At 47.0% G+C, this 21,467-nt stretch overlaps 2 protein-coding genes across 9 annotated transcripts in view; one reads left to right on the top strand and one right to left on the bottom strand.

Moving 5' to 3' along the window:
* Window positions 1–9,501, bottom strand: part of TMEM63B (transmembrane protein 63B) — a 47,377-nt gene extending 37,876 nt beyond the window's left edge. For 3 of the 5 annotated variants that reach the window (XM_056487648.1, XM_056487647.1, XM_056487650.1), the window contains exon 1: window positions 9,355–9,500. The gene's annotated coding sequence lies outside the window, so the exon portion shown is untranslated. Of the gene's footprint in view, window positions 1–9,354 lie in introns of all 5 variants that reach the window. The other 2 variants (XM_056487649.1, XM_056487651.1) reach the window with 1 other exon arrangement.
* A 41-nt stretch (window positions 9,502–9,542) lies between these two features.
* Window positions 9,543–19,564, top strand: MRPL14 (mitochondrial ribosomal protein L14). Of its 4 annotated transcripts, none has more exons than XM_056487846.1 (3): window positions 9,543–9,609; window positions 16,483–16,562; window positions 18,924–19,564. In XM_056487846.1, the coding sequence occupies exons 2-3, from the start codon at window positions 16,489–16,491 to the stop codon at window positions 19,288–19,290; spliced, it is 441 nt and encodes a 146-aa protein (XP_056343821.1). In that variant the 5' UTR covers window positions 9,543–9,609; window positions 16,483–16,488; the 3' UTR covers window positions 19,291–19,564. The 4 variants fall into 4 exon arrangements, with proteins under 4 accessions (XP_056343821.1, XP_056343822.1, XP_056343820.1 ...); XM_056487847.1 differs by having other exon boundaries at window positions 9,558–9,635; XM_056487845.1 differs by lacking the exon at window positions 9,543–9,609 and adding an exon at window positions 9,657–10,198.
* The last annotated feature ends 1,903 nt before the right edge of the window (window positions 19,565–21,467 follow it).

Genomic DNA, 21,467 nt, shown 5'->3' with positions numbered 1-21,467 from the left:
CAGCTGTTCATGTCTGGCCATCTCCAAACATACATACTTTAAGAAGTACAGGCAGACAAAAAAACCCAACAAAACAGCCCAAGAAACAAAACTACCAACACCAAACCACTGCTCGCCAGCCACATTTGAGTCTCAAACCCTCCTTGATCCTGAAACCTACCTGTCATGAGACTCCTGCAGGCAAAAAGGGTATGAAAATGTACACCTATCTAAGTGGGAAGGCAGAGCAGGAATAACAAGGCAGCCAAGCCCTGGTGCTGGGATAGGAGGAGAGGGTGCTGGCCCAGAGCTCTTGGAGTCTCCAGAGCCAGCTCAGAAAGAAGGAGGTGGTAGAAAGGGCGGGGTTTGCAATCAGAAATGTTCACTGCAAGTCAAAGGATGCTCTGAAATGCTGGAATCACTGCAAGGCAATTAGAGGATGATCAGTATGACTGACAGGATGAAGACAATCAGAGGGAAGAAGAGTGGAACAGAGGGAAGAGCAAGTGGGCATCTTTGCCCCAGGCCAAACAGGCTCAACACCCTGCAGTAGTTTTTCAGGACTAGGCTGGGAGTTTCCAGCCCACATATCTATTCAGCCACAATATGTAGTCCTACCTGTACCACTGCTTGGAAGGGTTGGAGTGGTGTATTTTCTGAAAGTAGAAAAGTACTTCTACTTTCACCAAATGGGCTTAAAAATTCCTTTTCTTGCTCCAAGAAATGCAACAACACAAGACAGAATATACGTGCTGCCGTTCAAAGCCACCTCTGCCTACAATGTCAATGTATTCTGAAAAGTAACTCAACAAAACTGCCCACCTCCTCTACGTAGATTGTCCCCTCTCTTCCCCAGATTTGCAATCTCCATCTAAAGATTCTATTTGATCTTTCACATCCAGCCACCCCCAGAGACATCTGCAAGCACAACCGTGTCAGACATAGAGGCAAAGACCCAAGCAATCAACATGTCTCCACAGGCATAAGTCTGCTGATGCAGGTGCAGTTATACAGGCAAAACTGCTTCTCAGTGTTTTAAGGTGGTGGAATAAAACCAGACTTTAGAACAGGAGCATTTTTTGCTAAAATAATGTATCGGCAGAGTGATCAAAACAGGCAGTCCTACACATTAAGCAGGCCAGAAGCTGCAGGTGTTTTGGAGCTGACCCTAATGCACCCCAGAGACATGGCCCAGACCATGCTCAAATACTGCCAACCATACCATGGTTTTAAACCTTTGATTTGCAAAGGTGGGTCCCTCACTTCATATCCACCAGAGGAAAGCTGAGCTATGGCTCCTACTCCACAAGACTCTCCTGGAACAACTTCGGCTCTTCTACCCTGTAGCACTCAACTCCCCAGCTGAAAACAGAAAGGCTTACTGGCATTATTCCCTACAAACCAGAGCTCTGCTCTCATCAAATGGAACAAAGCTTTAAAGAGAGCAAAATAAAGATGAGAAATGCTGAGGGGTTTCCCCCTTTTTTGCTTAAAGCACATCAAAGCATTTGCCTTCCCTGACTTGAAACCATAGTCAGGAGCTATCTACTAGCTTTGAAATTCCCCTCTTACCCCGGGCAGTAATAAAATATGAAGACAGAGAGCATGAGATTCCAGGAGCACTATGCAGCAGGGATTTACAAGGGATACATCCTGTCAGGCACACTGGATCATTTTTATTTTTAACAGCATTACAGCGTTAGTGAGTGAAAGGGAAATTGTGGATGTAGCAAGATTTTAGTGAGCCATCTGCTGCGGTATCTCACCCGGTCTCTCTTTCGAGGTTGGTTCACCGGACTAAGGAAGAAACATCACCTCACAGACTGAAAACAGGCATAATGACCCTAAATAAACCAGCAGCTCAAAGTGACAAAGCACTGCATTAAAGACTGGCAGGACCCAGAGGCAAGGGTGATCTTTGGTTTCATTAATCACCAGCTAGGGTGCTGAGTTTGGAGAGGTGTTAGGTTCTGGCTGCTCCCAAGTACCTGTTTGGCAAAGCAGCCGGGCACCACAGGAGAAAGGATGCTATAAATCACTCAGAAGCAGATGACAGGATGGGACAAGGAGAGGCAGGGAACAATTCCAGAGGCACATGCACAGAGAATGGGCGTAGGTTTGTTAGGGCATCACCCTACATAAACTGGGGCCAGATGAGTGCTTTGTTTTACTGGAGCTGTCTCCTCATAAGATAGAGGAGTCTCAACCAAAGGCTTTAGTATCTAAGGAGCAACAGGCAAGGGGAACAAGAAACCCAGAGAACACAGGTGCACTGAAAAAGTAACAGGCAAAGACCTCCACATGTACAAGAGAAGGCAGAGCTGACTGCATGACTCTGAAGGTGACTGCAGTCCCAGCATCTCACCACCAGTTTTTTTGCCACTCTTCATAGCCTGGCATTTCTATTCCACCAAGCTAATGATACATAGTCATAAGATATGTTATGCAGGATAACCAAGTATCATCTTCATCTTCTCCTTGATTAGATAAGCAGATTGATCTCCTTATGTTTCTCACCACAAATCTATCTCTTCAGGCCTCAGACTAATACTGTAGCTTTTCTGCGTTCTCTTTAATTTTCCAGCAGCCTTTTCTGAGCACCAACATTGGATTGAGACAGTGTATTTTAGTATCAATCTCCCCAGCACCATCTATTGCAGTACTGTCTCATTCTTAGGGCTATTCATCAATGCCTTTCCAGGTATAAAATGTTTCATACAACTGCCAGGCTTGAAGGGCCCTTAATAGTAATCCGTCAAGATTCTTCACTTGAGGCACAGGCAGTTGCAAGTCATCCAAATCTACAGACTTTTACCTAATTTCTTCAAAAATTAACATATATACCCCTAACTCCCCATAAAGCCCTTCAAAATAGCCTCCATTTCTGCTTCGCCATCCCAACTGATATTACAGGGAACCATAAAGTCTGAATTCCCTTATTACAGGTAAAGTGACTTTCTGCCCTGTCTTCATCACAACTACAGTCTTCTAAAAATGTACATCACTGTATATTCTTAAAGACCACGAAGTTCCCTCCTCCACCTTTTCTTACTCAGGCTACACAGCCCTTCTCACAGTTCTTCTCATCCTTCCTCCCACACCATATTTCTAAAGACCTTAATTTCTATTGCTTTGCTAGATAGTCTCTCATTTGCGCACATCCTTCTCCAAGAGTTGCATCTATATCTGAGCCTGGCCCTTCAGCAACATCTCATCTCTGTTCAGGAGAGCACTTATTACTTCCTGCACCTTAGAGGTGCCATTCCTTACACAGCCTGGCACAAGGCTTTCCTTATATTTTTCTGCTCCCCAGAAGAGCGCTAATCCTCAATCCCCAAATTCTGGCAATACCAGTATCTTCCCCTGCCTGTCTACCTAGGGTCTCTAGATCAGATAGAAACTCTTTTGAACACAGCTTTGCCATTAGTTGAGGGTCCACATGGGGCATGCTTCCTATGTCCTACCCCTTCCTCATTAGTTTACAAGGCTTACACTTGGGTCACTGACACAGGCTGACTTAAGATCTATTACATCCACCGCCCCCGCTCAGTTATAAAAGGCAGGACATCCTCTAAGGCAGGGGTGTTGACCAACTTGATGCACTACGTTCCAGACAAATGGATGCTGGTGAGTTTTAACTGGCATATTCTCCTACCTCCCTAACAGAATAAACACTAACTGCTTATTTTAGCTTATTAAGACAGGATGGATGTAGTCCCATTCTTTTCCGCTGTATTTCAAGGGATCAAACTATAGACTGTCCCTTCACCAGATGTTTTCTCTGGCAGCTGCTCACCATGCGGAAGTTGTCTTAGTCTGGAAGTACTGTCAGGGAAATTTCATAAGGCTTTGCCCATATGACCACATCTAATTTACCAAAATAGTCTTGTCACCTGTTCCGATTTGTGCTTGGATTTGCTTTTTAAAATTAACTCATCACCCCTGATCTGCTTTGCAAGGTGAGGACAGAGCTCTTACTGTCACATTTTATTTGTTCCTCTTTTCCATGCCTGCAGGAACTAAGTCCTTATATCCAAGATCCGCATCAGCTCCTTCTGCCCTAGCTGGGAGTTCACACTAAGTTTCACATCCACCGCAAACCCAGTTACTTCCTCCCAGATTTATAACTTTGTGACTAATGCCAACTCAAGCTGCCTTTTCTGTGTTGTGAGTAATAGCGAGTCCTTGGGCAGCAACCGCAGCTCAGCAGACACACAACAATAATTCATTTCCAGGTCTATGCCTCAAGCATGGAGTTAGAGCCCAGGAAAACCAAACCACCCACTTGTGTATGCGGACATCCTCAAGGTGTTAGCTTTACCAGCATCACCTGAGAGCCCCCAAAACTCAACAGCTACACATAAAGGGAGTGTAGGCCATAAACACAGGGAGATGAAGGATGAATCCCTTTTAAGATCTTCCTTGAGACCCAAAGGCACTATATTTTTGTTTCAAGAGCACGAGTATCCTGAGGCCATCTTCAGAGACCCTCCCCAGTCTGTGTCATTGCCAGGTGCTCTCTGCCCTCCAGCACAAAACAACAGATGTGATAATTATTTCAAGCAGAAGACAAGGCCTACTGCCATCTGAGTTACCTCTAAGTACAAGATCATGCCAAGATTGTCTCTGACTGAAATAAAGTCTACTAAAGGCCACTGTTTATCTGGAAAAAGCAGGGTCAAGCCAGCACACAACTCTCCCACCAAATGCACTCTTATGCAAAACTGCACTTGTAAGAATACCACTCTCCCCCAGACCCATGTCAGCAATACATCAGGAGACAGGTGGATGACTTAAGGGAGCCCATCAAAACAGTTCTTCCATACAGGTCTACAGGAGAAAGCAGAACATGTCCTCACAGGCCACACCAAATGAACCAGAGGTCACATCGCTGGTGGCAGCTAGCAGTCTGCACAGTGATCTGCACTAAGCTGGGAACAGAGACCTGCACAGAAACCTGAGAGAGCATTGCTTGGGAAGGGGATGTCAAAGCAAGCAACTTCTCAACACAAAAAATTACAGGGCTGCAGAAGCAATGAGCACACCCAGGGAAGGTCTGCAACAGTCACTCTTCCAGACAGAGAAAGGCAGGGAGGTTTTTGTGCTTGCTGCTCACAGGTAGCATGGCTGTGGTGGTTCAGGAAAGCAATAGCAGAACACACTGAAAACAGGCAGCATGAATCCTGCCAGTGACTGTTTTCTCCTGTGCTGATGCAATGTCTCGCTTTTCTAATACACAGTTCTTTAAGAGATCCAGCCCTTTCTTTAATGCAACAGCACAAACAGCCAGCAGAAATGGGAATCTTCAAAACCTTGCTTTAAGCCAGACCTGTACTACCAACAGCCAATTTCCCTGGGGAAAAACAGCATGCATAAAAGAGCAGCTCTCTTCTCTTCCCAGCACAATAACCATGTGGGCAGAGGCTGCTGGCATCAACAGTTAGACCAAAGCACATCAAGAACAGGAGACCTTGCTCAGATGCAGTGGCTATGCCAGCAGGATGCCTATCTTGCCCATATAAACTCTGTAGCCACTCCAAGAGTTTGGCCTGACATGAGCATTGGGATCCCGGGAAACTGTTTCCATTCCCCACCCTGGCTTTAAGAAGGAATAAAGGAAAGGAGGTGAAAACAGAAGAGGGAGAATGATGGGCCGACAATTTCAATGTGCAAGAACCATGGGGAGAACAGAAACCTTTCCAGGACTGCTTAGCAATCATGTGCAAGGAATAGGTAACATGCAAACATAACCCTGTAAAAAGGGCAGTGAGTGCTTTGCAGAGAAACACGGAGGAAAGGGCTCTGCATCCCTCATAGCAAGCCAGCCTCAGGCTTCCTGCAGCTAATCTGTATTTGGAGCAGAGGGCAGACACCCAGCTCCATGCTGGAAGGACATGAAGCGAGAAGGCAGTGCCAACCACAGGCCTGCAAGCTCAGAGAAAAGCCATTTTATACCGCAAGCCTTTGCTATATAAGCTTGGCAGTGACTTCACAAATCTCACCCTCTCTGTTGCAGAACACATACATACATATGCATTTTTTTTCTCATTCCTTGCTTTTTATTTTTCTCCTTTTAACCAACTTTCTAGGCAATGCATCAGGCCTGCCCCCCAACTCACTACCCTGGACAAGATGAAGGGTGCAGGCAGAGAGGTGCCTCCTGAGAAGGCTGTGCTCAAGGCAGGTCCTGCACACATCAACTTGCCTTATGGACAAGAAGGTGAGGAGTCTTCCCAGCAAGAGGCTGAGCTGTACAGGGCACAGGAAGGAGGATGAGGACTGCAGTTTCAGGCAGCAGGCACTCCCACAATGAACACAGAGCTACTTTCAGACAGCTGACCTGCCCCACAGTGTGGTCCTCTGGAGCTAGAGCATCAGGATCAGAAACACACTTACTAAGATCCCCCACTTCTCTCCCTTCCTGGAAACCTGCATTTCAGTTTCCAGGTCAGCCTGCAAAAAAGCCTGAAGCTCCCCAGATTCATTTCCAGAGCCAGGAAGAAGGACAGCTGTACTGAGATCAGACATAGCCAAACCTTCCTCTGACTCACTCAGTATCTCAGAGGCCATGGCCCATTCAAGGCTCTGCCATTCCCTGTCCCCCCCTCCCCAACACCTCCTGAGCCATCAGGAAAGAACTGAGACCCTGCAGAGCCAGTTCAGGCAGTAGGAAATCTGCCCCTTTGCTCTGAGACTCCAAGCAGGGCCTCTGCCTCCTTCTGTGAGAGGCAGTGTGGAGAACAGGCAGTGGGCTGGCACACTGGCCATTTGCTGCAGGATGCTCATGATGGGGAGCAGGGGGAGTGTGTGTGCAGGGCTCGACACTGTGGGCTACACAGCAAGCTCTCAGTGGCAGAAGGCAGGGAAGGAGCAGCCTAAGGGACTGTCACCAAGAACTGCTTGGCTCCCACCCTCTAGAAAGCAGCTGCTAGATTAAAAAAGCCTTTATGGTCCTGTCATTCAAGGACACGGAGACAAACTCCATTTTCCAAACATTCCCATCATCTTGTCTCATCTGTGCACCACAAAAAGCCCTGGGGAAGATCCGGTCCCAGCCTCCAGCAAGCTTTATCGTCCTTGCCCATCCCTACCCACGGCAGAGCTCTCAGATGCTTTGATATGCAAATCAGCCACAGGATCCATAACCAGCGCTGTCTGCAATTAGCAGCGCACACGGAGTATCCTACACGCAGGCCTCCTCCCTCCCCAAGCACCACACGGCTGCGCAGGCTGCACGTCAGATGACACAGGTCCCGACTGCCTTCGGAGGGAGCGGGAGGTGCTGCCTGCAGTCCTCTGATTGTCAGCTCAGCCTCACCCTGGCCGCCAGGATGGAGATGGGCTGCTCACAGAGAGGATGCGGGCTGGGGCTGCACCTCGCTGCGGATGGGTGTGTGGCAGAGGATGCTAAGGGGCTCCCACTGACCGGAGACTCACGCAAAGTGTAATTAGAAACAGACAAAAAATACCAGGGCCTGGGCACTGCCGGCTCTCAGGCTTTTATTGTAAACCTCAGGCTACCTGGGATTTTCTGAAGTTCTAGCTGCCAGAATGAAGAGATTCCATGAAGATTCTTTTTTTTCCACACAAACAATATAAAAACCCCTCCAAGCAAGTTTCTAGCCCACTTTATTACTGCAGAGAGCTGAAAAATATAACCAAGGATATTTAAAGCCCAGAAAGAAAAAAAATAATAAACCCCCACACAAACTAGAAGCAAATCACACTCAGAATTTTTCTTTTCTTGGCTCAACTCATGGCTTCAGAACAATTCAGGACAGCTCCGGTCAAAGGGCAAGAAAATGGAGCATTGCAAAGCCTCGTGGTGATGCCTTCTTGACATGAAAACTGACACCCTCAGAAAATACAGTAGCTTCAGTTCCTTCCAAGGTTACCAAAGACAGGAACAGACAAAAATAGAGCAAACTTAGTGCAACAAAACATACTTATGAGTCAAACCAGAGTCTGTTCCCAACCCCCTCAAAGGCATCTTCTTTCATGTTTATATTGCTCTTATGGTATCCAGGTGAAGACTGCAGAATGGACTTCTCTCCCCATAAAGATAGCATATTCCTACTACTAAAAGGCTCAAGATGAAAAAGGCCTTCCTCGGTAGATACCAGCTAATTGCAGTCATTAGAAGTAATGCTTTGCTATTTCTGGTTGAATGGAGTCCTGGAGTCAGCTAGGAGCTGAGTGGTCGGCTCTGCGCTCTCTCTGAAGCATTAAGAGTAATAAAATCCATTAGGGACTCTACGGTGCGATTGTTGGGAGGGGAGGGGTACTGGTCCCTGCCATGCACTTGCAGAGGCTCTGTCCCACGCTCAGGTGGGGCATCGGCAGCACCACCCAAAAGGCACCTGAGCCACGCAACCCTTCGGCAGCTTTGTGACCGCTGCTAATCGGCTGCTCCTGCCCCACAGCCACGGCCTTCCGTGTGTGCTTCCTCCACACCACGGAGCAGGGCACTTTCACAGTAACAGACAAATATAGGAGAGAGGGGACTCCTCTAGCACTATACCAAACGAAATTAGTCACCCTGAGCACACACTGATAGGCTTTTTGTTTCTAACTTCTGCTATCGAGAGGAGCAAGGGAGGGAGGTGCCCAGAATCTCAAATTGCCATAACACCTGCTCTCCATCCAGCTGAGAGCTACCAAACCTGCTGAGAACACCGGGCTGACTGCAGCCACATCGCAGATTTTTGGCGTGATGCCTCCTCCAGCAGGTAGCTACAAAAGGGCGCAGGAGAAAAAAATAAGGTTTGCTGATGTGGAGGGGCCTGCGCCTGAGATAAGAGAAAAAGTGACAGCTTGGCTATCTGGCCACGGACATGAGCTACATCCGATAGCCCTTCGTCAAGTATTCCAGGGGAGGAGAAGCAGGGTGATATCAGAAACCTGCTCGCTACTCCCACCACCCCTGGAACATCCCTCCTGCCTCCCTACTGCTCTCTCGTTCCCAGCGGTGCCCGCAGGAGCGGCGGGGGGCGGGCAGGCAGCCCTCCGAGCTCTAACATGCACAAAAGCGCCGACCGCAGAAGAGAGGGGCGCGCCGCGGGCAGGGGTCCGGCGACCCCGAGGTGCCCAAACCCGGTACCCAACAGCGGCCGAGGCGAGGGACGGCAAAGCACAGGCGCCGGGGGGACAGAGGGAAGCCCCGGGCGGCCCGAGCCGCTCCCCGGGCGCGCCCCCAGCCCCGCTCCGCCCCAAGATGGCAGCGGCGCCCCCGGCCCCGCCGCCCCCGCCCGGGCTCGGCGCAACGGCCTCAGGCGCCACCGCGGACCCCCATCCCCGCCGGCAAAAACTCTCCGGGCCTCGGGGAGCCGCAACCGCCGCGCCCCAGCTCCCGGCCGCTTACCGGCGGCTCCTTACCCCGTGTCAAGCGCGGACGGGCTCCCCCCGGGCCGGGCCGGGCCGGGCCAGGCGCTGCGGTACCGCGCTGCTCTCCGCCGCCCTCGGCAGCGAGCGGCGACCGCTGGGGCTCGGCTGAGTTCGGCTCGGTTCGGCTGAGCTCGGCGGGGGGCGGGGCCCCGGCGGGGGGGCGGGGCGCGCAGCCGCCGGCTGTGCGCAGGGCGTGGGGCGGGGCCGCGGCGGCGCCGCGCGTGCGCACGGGGGCTGCGCTGGGCGGTAGGGCGCGCGCTCCGCACGCGGGGGTGCGCGGCGGGGCCTGGGGGGCGGCGGGACGGGACGGGACGGGACGGGACGGTGGGAATGTGGGAATGCGGGAATGCAGTGCAGTGCAGCGCAGTGCAGTGCAGCGCAGCGCAGTGCAGCGTAGCGTAGCATACTCGTACCGCAGCGCCCAGCAGGGCCGGGACCCGCCGCTGCCAGGCCAGTTTGCTCCATGCGTGCTGGCTATTTCCGGCACCGGCGCCGGGCCCGGCCCTCACGGCCCTGCGGCCCAGCGGCTCGGGGCGCGGGCGGCCCCTCAGCCCTCGGCCGCTGCCGTGTGCCTCGGAGGGAGGCGCTTGCAGGTGCCCCCGGTGCTCTGTGCACAGGGTCTCGAGTGTGTCGCAGCGCGGCAGGGGTGGTGACATCGCGCGAAAGCAGCTGGGGCCTTTGTGTCACTCACACACTGTGCTCCCGCTGGACTGCGGCCCCTCCGCTCTGTGGTCTGGGAGAGAGGGAAAACAAAACGCTCTTCTGAAGTTCCTGCATGCTCAGAGAGTTTCTTTGCTCAGAATTCGTGCGGGGCTGCGATGCTGGGGTTTTTGGGGTATGAGCAGTCATGCTGCAAAGTTAGACCGAAATTCCTGTGTCCTGACAAGTGTGACATTTACTCGTGTGTGTCATGGGGACTCGGGAAATGTGGGCACTAGTCTGTGCTTTCCTGGTTATTCTCCAGAAAGCTCTTTTGGAGGTCCAGTGAGTAAGGGGAGGCAGTTGGGGGAAAAGACAGTATGACATACTTCTTAAAAGTATGAATAACTTAATCTTTGTAGTAAAAACAGGTGGGCAAGCCAGTCTTTTTAACAGCAGGTCATAGGTGCTCATCTGAGCTCTCTTGGCTCCTCTTGGTTCCAGAGCTCTCGAGGCTTGCCTGAGAGGGTCTTGTTTGAAAGGAGAGAGACTGAGTTAGGGAAGTTTCTGAGTGAGAAATGAGGCTTATGCCACCAAAGCTGCAGGTGGCTGTGTACTGCCTTGCAATGCCAGCATGCCTTTGTCTCCAGGTTGTGTTTCTCTAAAGCCTGGATTCTGACAGCACTAGGCATCCTTTTCTGGTACAGCTTTATCAGGAAGACCTAGAGACACTATCGTTTTTTGTTCTGTGACCAACTAGCCTAGGTCACTTATTTTCTGACTTTTTTTTTGTGGTTGAGACACAGCTACACACCTTCACTTCCTTCTTGTTTGTGTTGCTCTTGCCACAGCTCCCCCCAGTGTGGTTACTGGTGTCTGGGTTGTGATTGCATCTTACTGGTTGGGGCCTGGCCACCCAGGTTGGGGCTGGGAACCAAATCTGGTCTTGTGGCTTTCCATCATTGTCCTGATATTGAGACCTCAGTATTTCTGAAAACCAGTAAAGAGACATTTGAGAGGTGATAGTGCAAAATTACAGTAGTGTGGGCAATTCTCTGAATTCACATGTAATTTCAGAAATACAGAGACAGGGAGGGACCTTTCTTGGCTTCAGCTCAAACCCCAAAGGCCCACCAGAGGGAATTTCTGGGCCTAATCCAGTACCTGCTCTACTGCTCATTGCTTTTGATTTCACACAGATAGTTGTCCTCTCTCTAACTTAATTTTCTGCTGGTGCACTGGGAATAATGCCTCCCTATTTTAGTACAGTGCTGTGAATATGAATATATAGGATGATTTTAGGTGTTTGGATAATAGAACAATAAATACCGTTAAGTACTTTAGAGCTGTAACTTCTGGATACTTAAAATATCAGAAGTAAGTTTTATTTTAAAGTTATGCAGCACTTTTCTTATCAGTCATTGCTGATTGTGGCCTGGAAAATTAGGTTAGTTTGTTTTGATTAAAATTTTTAAGAGATGTACCTGTAATGAGTTTCTGTCGGTAACTTGGATCAGTAAATATCCTGTTTAATAGCTAATCCTATTCATAAACAGATTTTAAAAATATTTAATTCCTCTTTGTGGATCTTGGCCTTTTTGTCTGTCATTAATGTAAAACCAATTATGTCTTGGTAATGAATATCTTGTGTATTTTTAACACACACAGCCCTTAATCACGTTGTTCCCTTTATGAGGAGAGCTGTGAATGGATTGAGTCCCGTAGTTCACAGTTGGCTCCTGCAGCTCACTGTGGCAGACAGTCTATAAATAGACCTGCAGTGGCAGAGCAGGGGTTTAGGCATTTGTGTTGTGTGTACTGTCTTGGGTTTATTTCCTGTGTTTAAATGATGGATGACAGATGCAGTTCAAATCTTTATGGTGCCTGCAGCATGTCTGTTTTGATCTTTTAAAAGAATAAAGGTGATGTTGGTCCCTGCTGTTTGACTGTGCAGATCAGGTCACTGTTATAAAACTTTTATCTGGTTTCTTTGGTTTTGACAGCTGGCTTTGGGTATTGGCCTCAGCATTTGCTTTGCAACTTCCATTGGTTTTCCATGGGGTCTGTCTGTGTGGATGAGTTACCAAGAAAAAGAAGGAAAAGGAATAGCTGAATGATTATGGAATTACAGATCTTGGGAATAGGGGTTGGTTCCAAAACCGTTGATTAAAAAGGAAAATAGTACTGGATTGCCAGGTAACAGGACTCTTTAAAATTACACTTACTCTAGGATGCAGGCAAGGTGAGAATGGTGCCTTGACTGTTTTTTAGGGTATACACCACTGATAACTTGGTCAGAGCTGTTGCACTGGTTTCTGGAGTGTTCAGATGCAACTGCTCCCATGCCTGTATTAGTAGAGCAGATTCATGCAGATCATTCTTGTGAAGCATGCTGGTGTTTTTGCTGAAATGACAAGAGATCCTTGTCCAAATCTCCCAGTGTTTGTTTGGAGGTACTGCCACCACATAAGTCTTGTGTTGTTCCACATTCATTTCAAGAAACTGAGCTAGCTGGAAACTGTGACTGATTTACATAAGTGCTAAAGCCTGCATAAAGGAGGTGATGGAAATGTGTGTTGGGGGGACACAGGGCTTCCTTTCTTGGTGCTCTGTGCCCTGATGTTCATTCAAAGTGAGCATGTAATCCTGTCTTCCTTGTCTGGAGTATGTCCTTGCTTTGTATCTTTGAAGTGGTCTCATGCATTTGATGAAAATACTGTACATGTATTTTTTGTATTTTCCATTTTTTCTTAGCTGGGATGAAACTTTCCAGATTTTTTCCATTCAAAAGCCACTCAAGATTGCAGTAAATACAAGTTAGTTCTTTAATACCAATGAAAGCCACTGAAGGTGATAGCTAGAGAACTTGAAAATGGTGCAGTGGGTAAATAACTTCCAGACGTTTATAACTGGTGAAGAGTTTCTTTGTTGAGCACTGTTGGAATTTTATGTCGGTCTTTTGCATTGAATGGGGTAAGGCTGAAGGGCCCTTGAGAAGAGTATTTGCAGTAGCAGGTCATTGCATGCTCAAAGGTAATTCAATGAAGTAGAAATAGGGTAATTTTAGTGAATATTTGATTAACAAATTCCTCACCCTTTTCTGAATGTTACTTTGAGCTGTTGTCTGAGGTCTGTGATAACTTTTTTACAGATATGTGGAGAGGGGCAAAGTGTCTCTGTGACTGTGATTTTCATGAGAAAGAGCCACTACTAGAAATTAGGGGCAGCAAGGTGGAAACAAGAGATTCCTCTGCATGGTTCTTTATTGCTGCTTTGGTGAAGCTGAGTGGTCAGTATTGTATAAATAGTTGCCTTTGTGTTAGGCCTCTCACTTTAGGATATTGTTTGTTTAAATATGCTCTTGCCTAGCATGAAAAACTTAGAAATTAATCCTGCTTGAGCAGGAGATTGGACTAGATGACCTCCAAAAGTTTCTTCAAAGATAAATCCTTGTTCAGGAGTATTAGTGACCAAGTACTAAGCAAGTGGTGATGTTTTGCCTATCCAGGGTATTTTGGAGTGCACTCCTGCCTGTATCAGGTGGGCAGTACTGATGACTTCTGAGAATTCCTACAGGTTTTCCTGTGCTTGAAGGTTATGGGGTTACTCTTCCCATACACCTGTAGGCACTGGGGCTGATGGCTGTCATCAATTTATAGCAGCTCTTCAATTTTGGCACCAATTCGGAGTGTTCATGTGGCAGCACCAAGTGTGGCAGAGTGAATGATTCTGTGCCCTTCAAAGTTCAGTTGTTTAGTAATTAGTAATTCCACAAGGGGAAACTGAGGGCAGGAGAGATGAGGTTCACAGCCACAGAGGGATCAAATTGGGACTGGGTCTGGTTGAGGATCACCTGGAGACAGACCCAGAGTATTGACTGTCCTTTCTAGAAAGGAAACTGGCATGTTACAATATCTAAAGTTGTGATTCATTGTGGACACACTTGCACCCTTGAATGCTGTTCTTCATGCCATAGATACATTCTTCTTTGCCCTCCACCCTGAACCCTCCTGCTAATGGGAGGCACCCCCCCTGTTTACTCAGTTGCTAACAGGATGCTTCATACCAAATAATCAATCATGCAAAATTTCTCAGCTTGTGACACATCTTAATGTGCTGAGGAATAATTCTTAGCTAAGAAGGGGGTACTGAGTCATCTGGAAAAATAAACAGTCCTTGGACACTTAATGCTGATGCTTGGACACTTAATGTTGATGCTTCCGCTGGAAGTTTTGTAACTTCAAACCTTCACTGCTGCCACGGGGTAGAAACAGTGACTTCTCCCAGGAACAATGAGTGAGTTCAGAGTTCAGGCAGCACTTTAGCATATTTTAGATGTGCTTTAAGCACATCTGGCTATGCTGCTCTTGATGCTGCTGCCCCTTTGACAGCAGGCAGAGTCTGCACCTGTGCCTGCCTTGTCATGAGAACACAGACCTCTCCTGTTAGTCTTGTATAATGGTGAGGATGAGCAGACACACCTTCTCCAACCACCAAGGCTACCATGTCTGCTAGGAAATAGAGATGGGAGTGACAGTGGTGGCTGAACTCCCCAAGAAGTGTCCTTGAAAGACAACAGAGAGGCCAACTTGCTGCTGCTTGTTTGGGTCTTGTAGAGGGATCCAAAGGATCACTGTGAGGAAGCAGGAGCATTATTACTCACCAAGTCTGAATTTCACATGGGGAGACAGCACACCCACGTGCAGAATAGAACACAGGCACACAGTGCGCTTAAAGCAAGTCAGCATAGTTGAACTTGCTTAGAAATCTGAGCAGCAGCAAGGCCAGGTATTGGACTTTGATTGCCAGCAACACTGTAAATGCAACAGGGCCTTCTGTCATTAGGATCACACAGCTAGGTAAGGAGATGTGGCATAAACACAGCCTTTTGGGAGTCTCATTTCAGAGAGGAGACAGTGCAGGCAAGCCCTCGACTCATTTAATGATCATCTAAAGCACAGAAAAGTGGTGTTGTTTTGTTTTGTTTTGTTTTGTTTTTTCCTAGTTTGTTTTTTGTAAATAAATATAAGCTTTGGCTCTTACTGTTCTCTTCCAAACCTTCCCATATGACAGAGTTAGTTGGCCACCTGTACTTTGCTCAGGTAGCACTGCTCAAACTGCTGTGGTGCACATGTCCTGTGCTTCTTACTGTGCTCTCAGGTAACACTTGCTCTGTAGAACAACTGCAAACCCTGAAAGTTACACATGTCCCCAAGTAAGCAAACACATTGGAGAAGAAAGTAATAAAAGAGGGAGTGAAGATTTAGGCTGGACTTTACTTGATTGTAATAAGAGCTGTAACATTGTCTGTCGGAAGTCTCTGTGGGTATTTTTTTTCTCCTTAGAGAAGTTGACTCAGCTTTGTTTTTAAAATAAAAGTTTTAAAAATGGCTTTACAATGTATTACTAGGTTTGGTCCAAAACTCATCAGAACTGTCAGAGAGATGAGGTCAATGGATTTTTAGTGTTTGCTTTAGAAAGGAGAGAAGCAGAGCACGTGTTGGTTACACTGCCAAGGTCGCAGCAAGCAGTGTCACATGGTAGTAGTTGCAGTCAGGTGGAAAGTCTTAGCTGTACCTGACCTGGCCTGGAAGAGGAATGGCTTTAAGTCTGTGTTGTTTCCTCCCTTTGCTTGGATCTGCCGGCATAACCACCTGGGTCATCGCTCCCTAGTGATGTTTGGGAAAGTGATCTGCGTTCAGATAAGCCTTTGTGACTGTACATGCAAGCTGGTCCCTGTCAGTCTGACAGAATGAGGTTAGGCAGCCGCCGTAGACGTGGGCAGGGAAGAGGGTGTGGTTCTCAGTCGGAGGTTACCCTTGTAACCCAGCTCTGCTGCAGTCAGGGTGGTGCAGTGTACAGCAGCACTGAGCAAGCACTGTAAAGGTACAGGGAATGCTTTTACCTGGGCAGCCTGGACAGACTGGCAGTGGTGTAACTGTGGTCTCTAAACACGCTGCTTAACACCTTTGTATGTTAAGAGAGAGAATGCCCTCACCAATGGAGCTCTGACTTGTTTCTTGTCTGGCAAATTGTTTCCTGAAGCTGTGATGCCAGTCTGTGGGCTATTTGGCCTTTTGCTGGGTTTTGTAGGTAACCTTGGTAGCTTTTATGAGTAACCATGATGGCTTTTACTGGGCACTGCAGCCTCTAAACCAGTCCACATCTGAAATTCTCAAACCTGTGTCCTGTTATGTGATTCACAGTGCACACAGAAGGGCTCTTATAGGAAACTGCAATGCAGTGATACTGAATCCAGCTTTGTAGTCTATGTGTCTGAATTACACTGCCTCCTGAATTCAGGCAGGGGTTGTAGATCTGCTTATAGTGTGTTGCAGATGCTGCTACCACTCTGTGTCCTGTGGATTGCAGCATCTAAATAGGTGCTGAGGCCTTAGTGTGTGATTAATGTAAAGGGAAGAAAGCAAACCAAATTCTGTCCATTTCCCAGTGTTAATAAGTCTTTTGTTTCTTATGCAGCATCAAATGGCTCTCTTGAACAGACGATTTGGTTTATCTTTAACCCATCTAAGCAGTTCTGTGATCCAACGACAGTTCAGGTAACTTTCAAATTTTGCTTTTGTTTTCTTCAGAATATTTCATGATTGAAAGAGATGCTGTTAAGTAGATCAAGAACAAGATACAGCATTTGTAATTCAAAAGGATAATATAATAAAAGAAAGATCTCACAGTTGTCCTTTAACAGGTTGAAAAGTGAGCCCAGACACTCCACTTGCAGGTTCCTGGCAGTCTGAACCCTGCATTTTCACATGTGTGAAAGGAGGCTTTTAGGCCCTTGATAGCAATATGTGGGCCTGAAAGTTGAAGTTGAAAGTGTCTGTGTTTCTCATGCAAGTGCAAAAAACACCAACAGTGAGCCTCTAATTTATCATTTAAGTTATTTAGACTAAAAATAATCTGAAAATACTTTCTCACGCTTTAACAATGTCTATTTTGTTATTTTTCTTTTGTTTCTTGTTCCAGGCTCTAGGCATTTAAAGTTTTAAATTTATGGACTTCATATTTTACAATGCCTTGCACAAAACTTAATCCCACAGTACACTCTGTCAATTTTGGGAATCTAGAACTCTTTGAAGGGTCGGCGCTTCAGTTTAAAGGATGAGAACAGTCATTCCTAGGACTGTGGTCTAGAGGGTGGATTAAGACAGTGCTTAGGGCTAGGTAAGGAAATGTGGCATAAACATAGCCACGTGTGATAGTCCTTGGAGCTATCTTAAGGAGGTGGCCAGATCTTCCTGGCATTCTTTGCAAGTGGGCTGCGTCGGAGCATTGGCCAGTATACATTTAAAGCATATATAAGTGACAATGACAGGGAGGTGAAGTCCTGTCCATAGAGGTGAACAGGACTTCAAAAGACTTAGTGGGGAGACCTTTTCTTTGTGGGGTCTTTTCCTCTTTTCTGTCCTCCAAGACTATGGCAGAAATGAAGAAAAAAGGGAAAGAAAAAGTTCTCCCAGTGCAATTATTCTTGTCTAGTGGTTCCTGGACAGTCACATTTACATCTATTTGCTACTGCTGTGTTGTATACTTGGTCCCACCGAGGTTTTCCCTGCTTCTTCCTGTGACAGCACTTCTCTTTATTTTCAGCCTCCTCCCTTCTGCTTTCCCTGTTCTGCAGCCACAGATGTTGGGCAGAGGAGAGAGAGTGTGGTGTACTGCAGTCCTTGCCATGGGATGGGCTGGGATGGGATAGAGTGGCTGTTTGCAGAGATTAGTGACTTCTGAGAGAGAGAGGAAAGCTCAAGTAGGCCACTACTGTGGGAAACAGATCATGAAAGACAGTGCTTGACCTCTGGAGCAGTTGCACTAATGCAGACTGACTCCACTGGCCTTCTTCACCATATACCTGCTTCAACTGATGTCCATCCACACTACATTTGGTATGCATACTTGTCTTTTAGGTAGCTTTGCAAATACAGGCCCTTCCTCTTCAAGAAGGGATGATGGTCTCTATTTACTTCACACACTTCTGCTCTAAAAACAAGAGGAATGGTTAAGTTGCTTCCATATGCTGTCACTGAGTAGTTCAGCTGGCAGCAGGTTGCCAGTCCTGCAGCTCTGGCCAGCATATTTCTAGTACCTCACTGCAAAGCAGTTGTTTAGCAGCAGAGAGGATCTTCCTGCTTTTCCTGGTCTGTGTTTGGGTGTCCTTTGAAGATAAGCAAGAAATCACTTGAGTCTGGGCTCACTGAATAAAAGAATAAAGGTTTCCGTATGAGAGTGTGTTCCTGCTGTTTCCAAGTATATTCAGTCAGACATAACAACTTAGTATCGTGCAGTTTATTTTTGTTGTTTCTTAATCCCACAAAGCAAGCATGCAGAAGAGACTGTGTCTCTGTGGATTCCTTCTACACAGGGAAGCTGGTGATCTCGTAGATTCTATTTATTTGGAACCAGCTTGGCACAGCCACAGCAGGACCTCAGAGGTCCTACTGAGGGCGAAATAAACTATGAGACTCACAGACTTCACTGAAAGGAAGGTTGGTCATGAAAGTCCTTAGTGCTTGGACTATGCAAGATTGAAAGAGCCTAACTTGAGTCTTAGCTTCCTGCAGGCAGTTTGAAACAGAAGTGAGCACAACTTTTTTTGCTTGTAGATTGAAGCTGGATCATCTGCAGTTGCTAAAATGCCCATGATACACAAGCCGCTCTTCATGCAATCTTCTAGTTGTGTTTAAGAGTAGAAAGGTCGTTTTATATTTGACATTTAGTAAAGAGTGTGCGAAGCCCAAAGTAACATCTGGCTTTCAAAGAGTACAGTCAGTGTGTCACCCATATGGTATATATTTGTTGCTGGCGCCTTCTGAGTGGCATGTGTAATGACAAGATTCTGTGCTGGGTTTGCCTTTGCTCTCTGAGGATTATTGAGATCTGTCTCATTCTCTCCTGTCTCTTGGTAGCATCACTGGAGCATGCCAGGCAATACAGAAACTAACCCGCGTGCGAGTGGTGGACAACAGCGCCTTGGGGAACACGCCCTACCACCGGCCACCAAAGTGTATCCACGTGTATAACAAGACTGGAGTTGGCAAAGTCGGAGATAAGATCCTTCTGGCTATCAAAGGAGAAAAGAAGAAGGCTTTAATTGTAGGGCACAAGATGCCCGGCCCTACCATGACGCCTAGATTTGATTCCAACAATGTGGTACTCATAGAAGATAATGGAAATCCAATAGGGACTAGAATAAAAACACCAATACCGTGTACACTGCGAAGAAGAGAAGGCGAGTTCTCCAAAGTACTGGCCATTGCCCGCAACTTTGTATGAATGCTGAGAGAGGTCCTCAGCAATCCTTTCATGCAGCAGCTGTTCCTTGGTCCTTTTCCAGAAATTGTGAAAAAGCTGCTGTTCATCTAGAATCTCTCCTTCCTTTTAAGAATTTCAAGCAACTAATTTAAATATTGAAATAATTTCTTTTTCTCCAAAAGAAGGTTAATTTATTTTACAGAACATCTGCAGTATGTTTGGGAAACGGTCCTTCACCCTTACTTCTCCTGTGGTGTTCATTTGGTCTGTGATAATTAAAATGAGAACATCAAAATCCTTGTCCTGTATTGCTTATGCTCTCTTTTCCCTATTTCTGCCTTTTCCAGTTCCCCAGAAGCAAGACTCAATCCCTGGTCCAGTGATACTGGGGGTCTACAAAATGTATTCACAAGTAATAGAGTAGGAGACATACATAATGAACTACGGGTGCTTTGGCCACATTCAAGAAAAAGACTAGTTTTTTTGCCCAAGAGAAATATTTAGGAACAATTAGAATCAGGAAGGCATGGTGGCCTGCAACATCAGTGGTGTGTGCTTGAACAGGGCATACCAGAGATTGGGAAGCAGAAGTAGGAAGGGGAGCTGAAGGGGGAGCCAGAGGGTGAGCTGAGATGCAGCCTCTGCTTTCCACATGACCAACCCCTGAAAATTGTGTTCTCAGATTAATGCAGGGGCTGGGCTCAGGTTGAAAGGTCCACAGAAAGAAGCTTCCTTTTGGACTGCTTCTCGGGACCATTGTCAGATATCTCCGGTGGGCTATTGGTGAGGCTGGCTGTTGTCCAGTTTCCTAAGCTTAGGCATAGCAATGGGCAAATCCTACTCTATTTTGCTTTCAGGACTGGTTGGGATCCAGGAGCTGAAGAGCTGCTTTTCTATGGAGTTGAGCAGAGAAACTTGCTCATGGCTGATGAAGGGACATCAGTGCAGAGCATTCCCAGACATAGCAGTACTGGGGAAGAGGGTGCAGGGGGTGCAATCAGCAGGAGTTAGGCCAATTCCTCAGTGGTGGCTGGCTGCTCCTTGCCCTGCTGCCTCCTTTTCCTGTTGTGCTGGGAAAGCTCCTTACTTTGGCTCTGCATTGCCTCAGTGTGAGGATCTAAAGAATGCAGTGCTGAGCTATTGCACATTCCAGTTACTCCTTGCAGATGTAACTGCCCCATGGTCCCAACTGTGAAATCCACATTGTCCCTGGAAAAAGTGAGCCCTGGATCCCATCAAACTCCATTACTCCAGGTAACACACAAAAGATCATACTGTAGATTTCATTTCAATATTAACCTCTAAGTAAAGGCACTGTATCACTAAGTAGAACTTCCCTGTGGACTCAGTTCTGTGGGAAAGCAGAATCATCTGCTGCTGGCAGCATGTTCCTTGTTTGCTGTTCTCCAGGGGCTGGGGAATGTTTTGTCTGCTGCTCCAAGTCCTCTGCACCCCATGGGCATTGCCTTTAAGCCCTGGGCTTGCCTCTATAGGTGTCTGCCAATGGCACAGCAGCAAAGCAGATGCTTGCCTGGTTGAAGTCAGTTTTTCCAGTCAATCTGAGTGCAGTCAACTTCCAGTGTGTGTGCTCGGAAGTGTTTATGCTGTTTTTCTAAGTGGGGTAGTGAGCAAACTGCATGTCAGTCACAGTGATAAGTGTGACTGGCCTCCCTCCCTTGGGTGGGGTTTGCTTCAGTGTCACAAAGACAGCCTGACATCTCAGACATAGTCCATTGCCTTTGTGTTCATGGTTAGATTTGTTTCTGGATCGTATTTGGAGTAGAAAAAGGGTCTATGCTTTAATGCATTTTTAGGGAAAGTGTTTATGCCACTCAATTGCTCTGTGGTCTTGTTTTATAAAACTTTTCTGCAACTTTTGAAACTCCTCCAACCCTGATAAACACATAAACAAATACTTTTACAATTTTTTAATAAATCATATGCCAGTTGACAGGTCTCTCCCAGCCTTCCTGCAGACAGAAGGAGCTCAGCCTTCCTTAATGTAAGTGCTTTTAAGAACAGAAGAGGAAGATGCCTTCCACTAGCATAGTTCTGGAGAATACAATTTGAAGTAGCACTTGTACGGGGTATTTTGTTTCTGTGCACAGTCTGTGGGTAGAGCCAAAGCAGGGCTCACCCCAGCTGAATACCTCATTCCTGCCTAGCCTGGTTTATAACTTGTCTGAAGGGACAATTTA

The sequence above is a fragment of the Oenanthe melanoleuca genome, chromosome 3 (assembly GCF_029582105.1).
Source record: "Oenanthe melanoleuca isolate GR-GAL-2019-014 chromosome 3, OMel1.0, whole genome shotgun sequence".
In the NCBI taxonomy this organism is placed as follows: domain Eukaryota; kingdom Metazoa; phylum Chordata; class Aves; order Passeriformes; family Muscicapidae; genus Oenanthe; species Oenanthe melanoleuca.
The sequence above is the reverse complement of the archived record's forward strand: the minus strand, read 5'-3'. Positions and strand labels throughout refer to the sequence as shown.

What these genes read in the sequence shown, in the direction of transcription:
- MRPL14 (XM_056487844.1), top strand. Translation starts at nt 9,702, where the DNA reads ATGCGGGAATGCAGTGCAGTGCAGCGCAGTGCAGTGCAGCGCAGCGCA. An exon ending in TCGGAGGGAGGCGCTTGCAG is followed by an intron (nt 9,957 to 16,482) that starts GTGCCCCCGGTG and finishes TTTCTTATGCAG; the next exon opens with CATCAAATGGCTCTCTTGAA. An exon ending in GTGATCCAACGACAGTTCAG is followed by an intron (nt 16,563 to 18,923) that starts GTAACTTTCAAA and finishes GTCTCTTGGTAG; the next exon opens with CATCACTGGAGCATGCCAGG.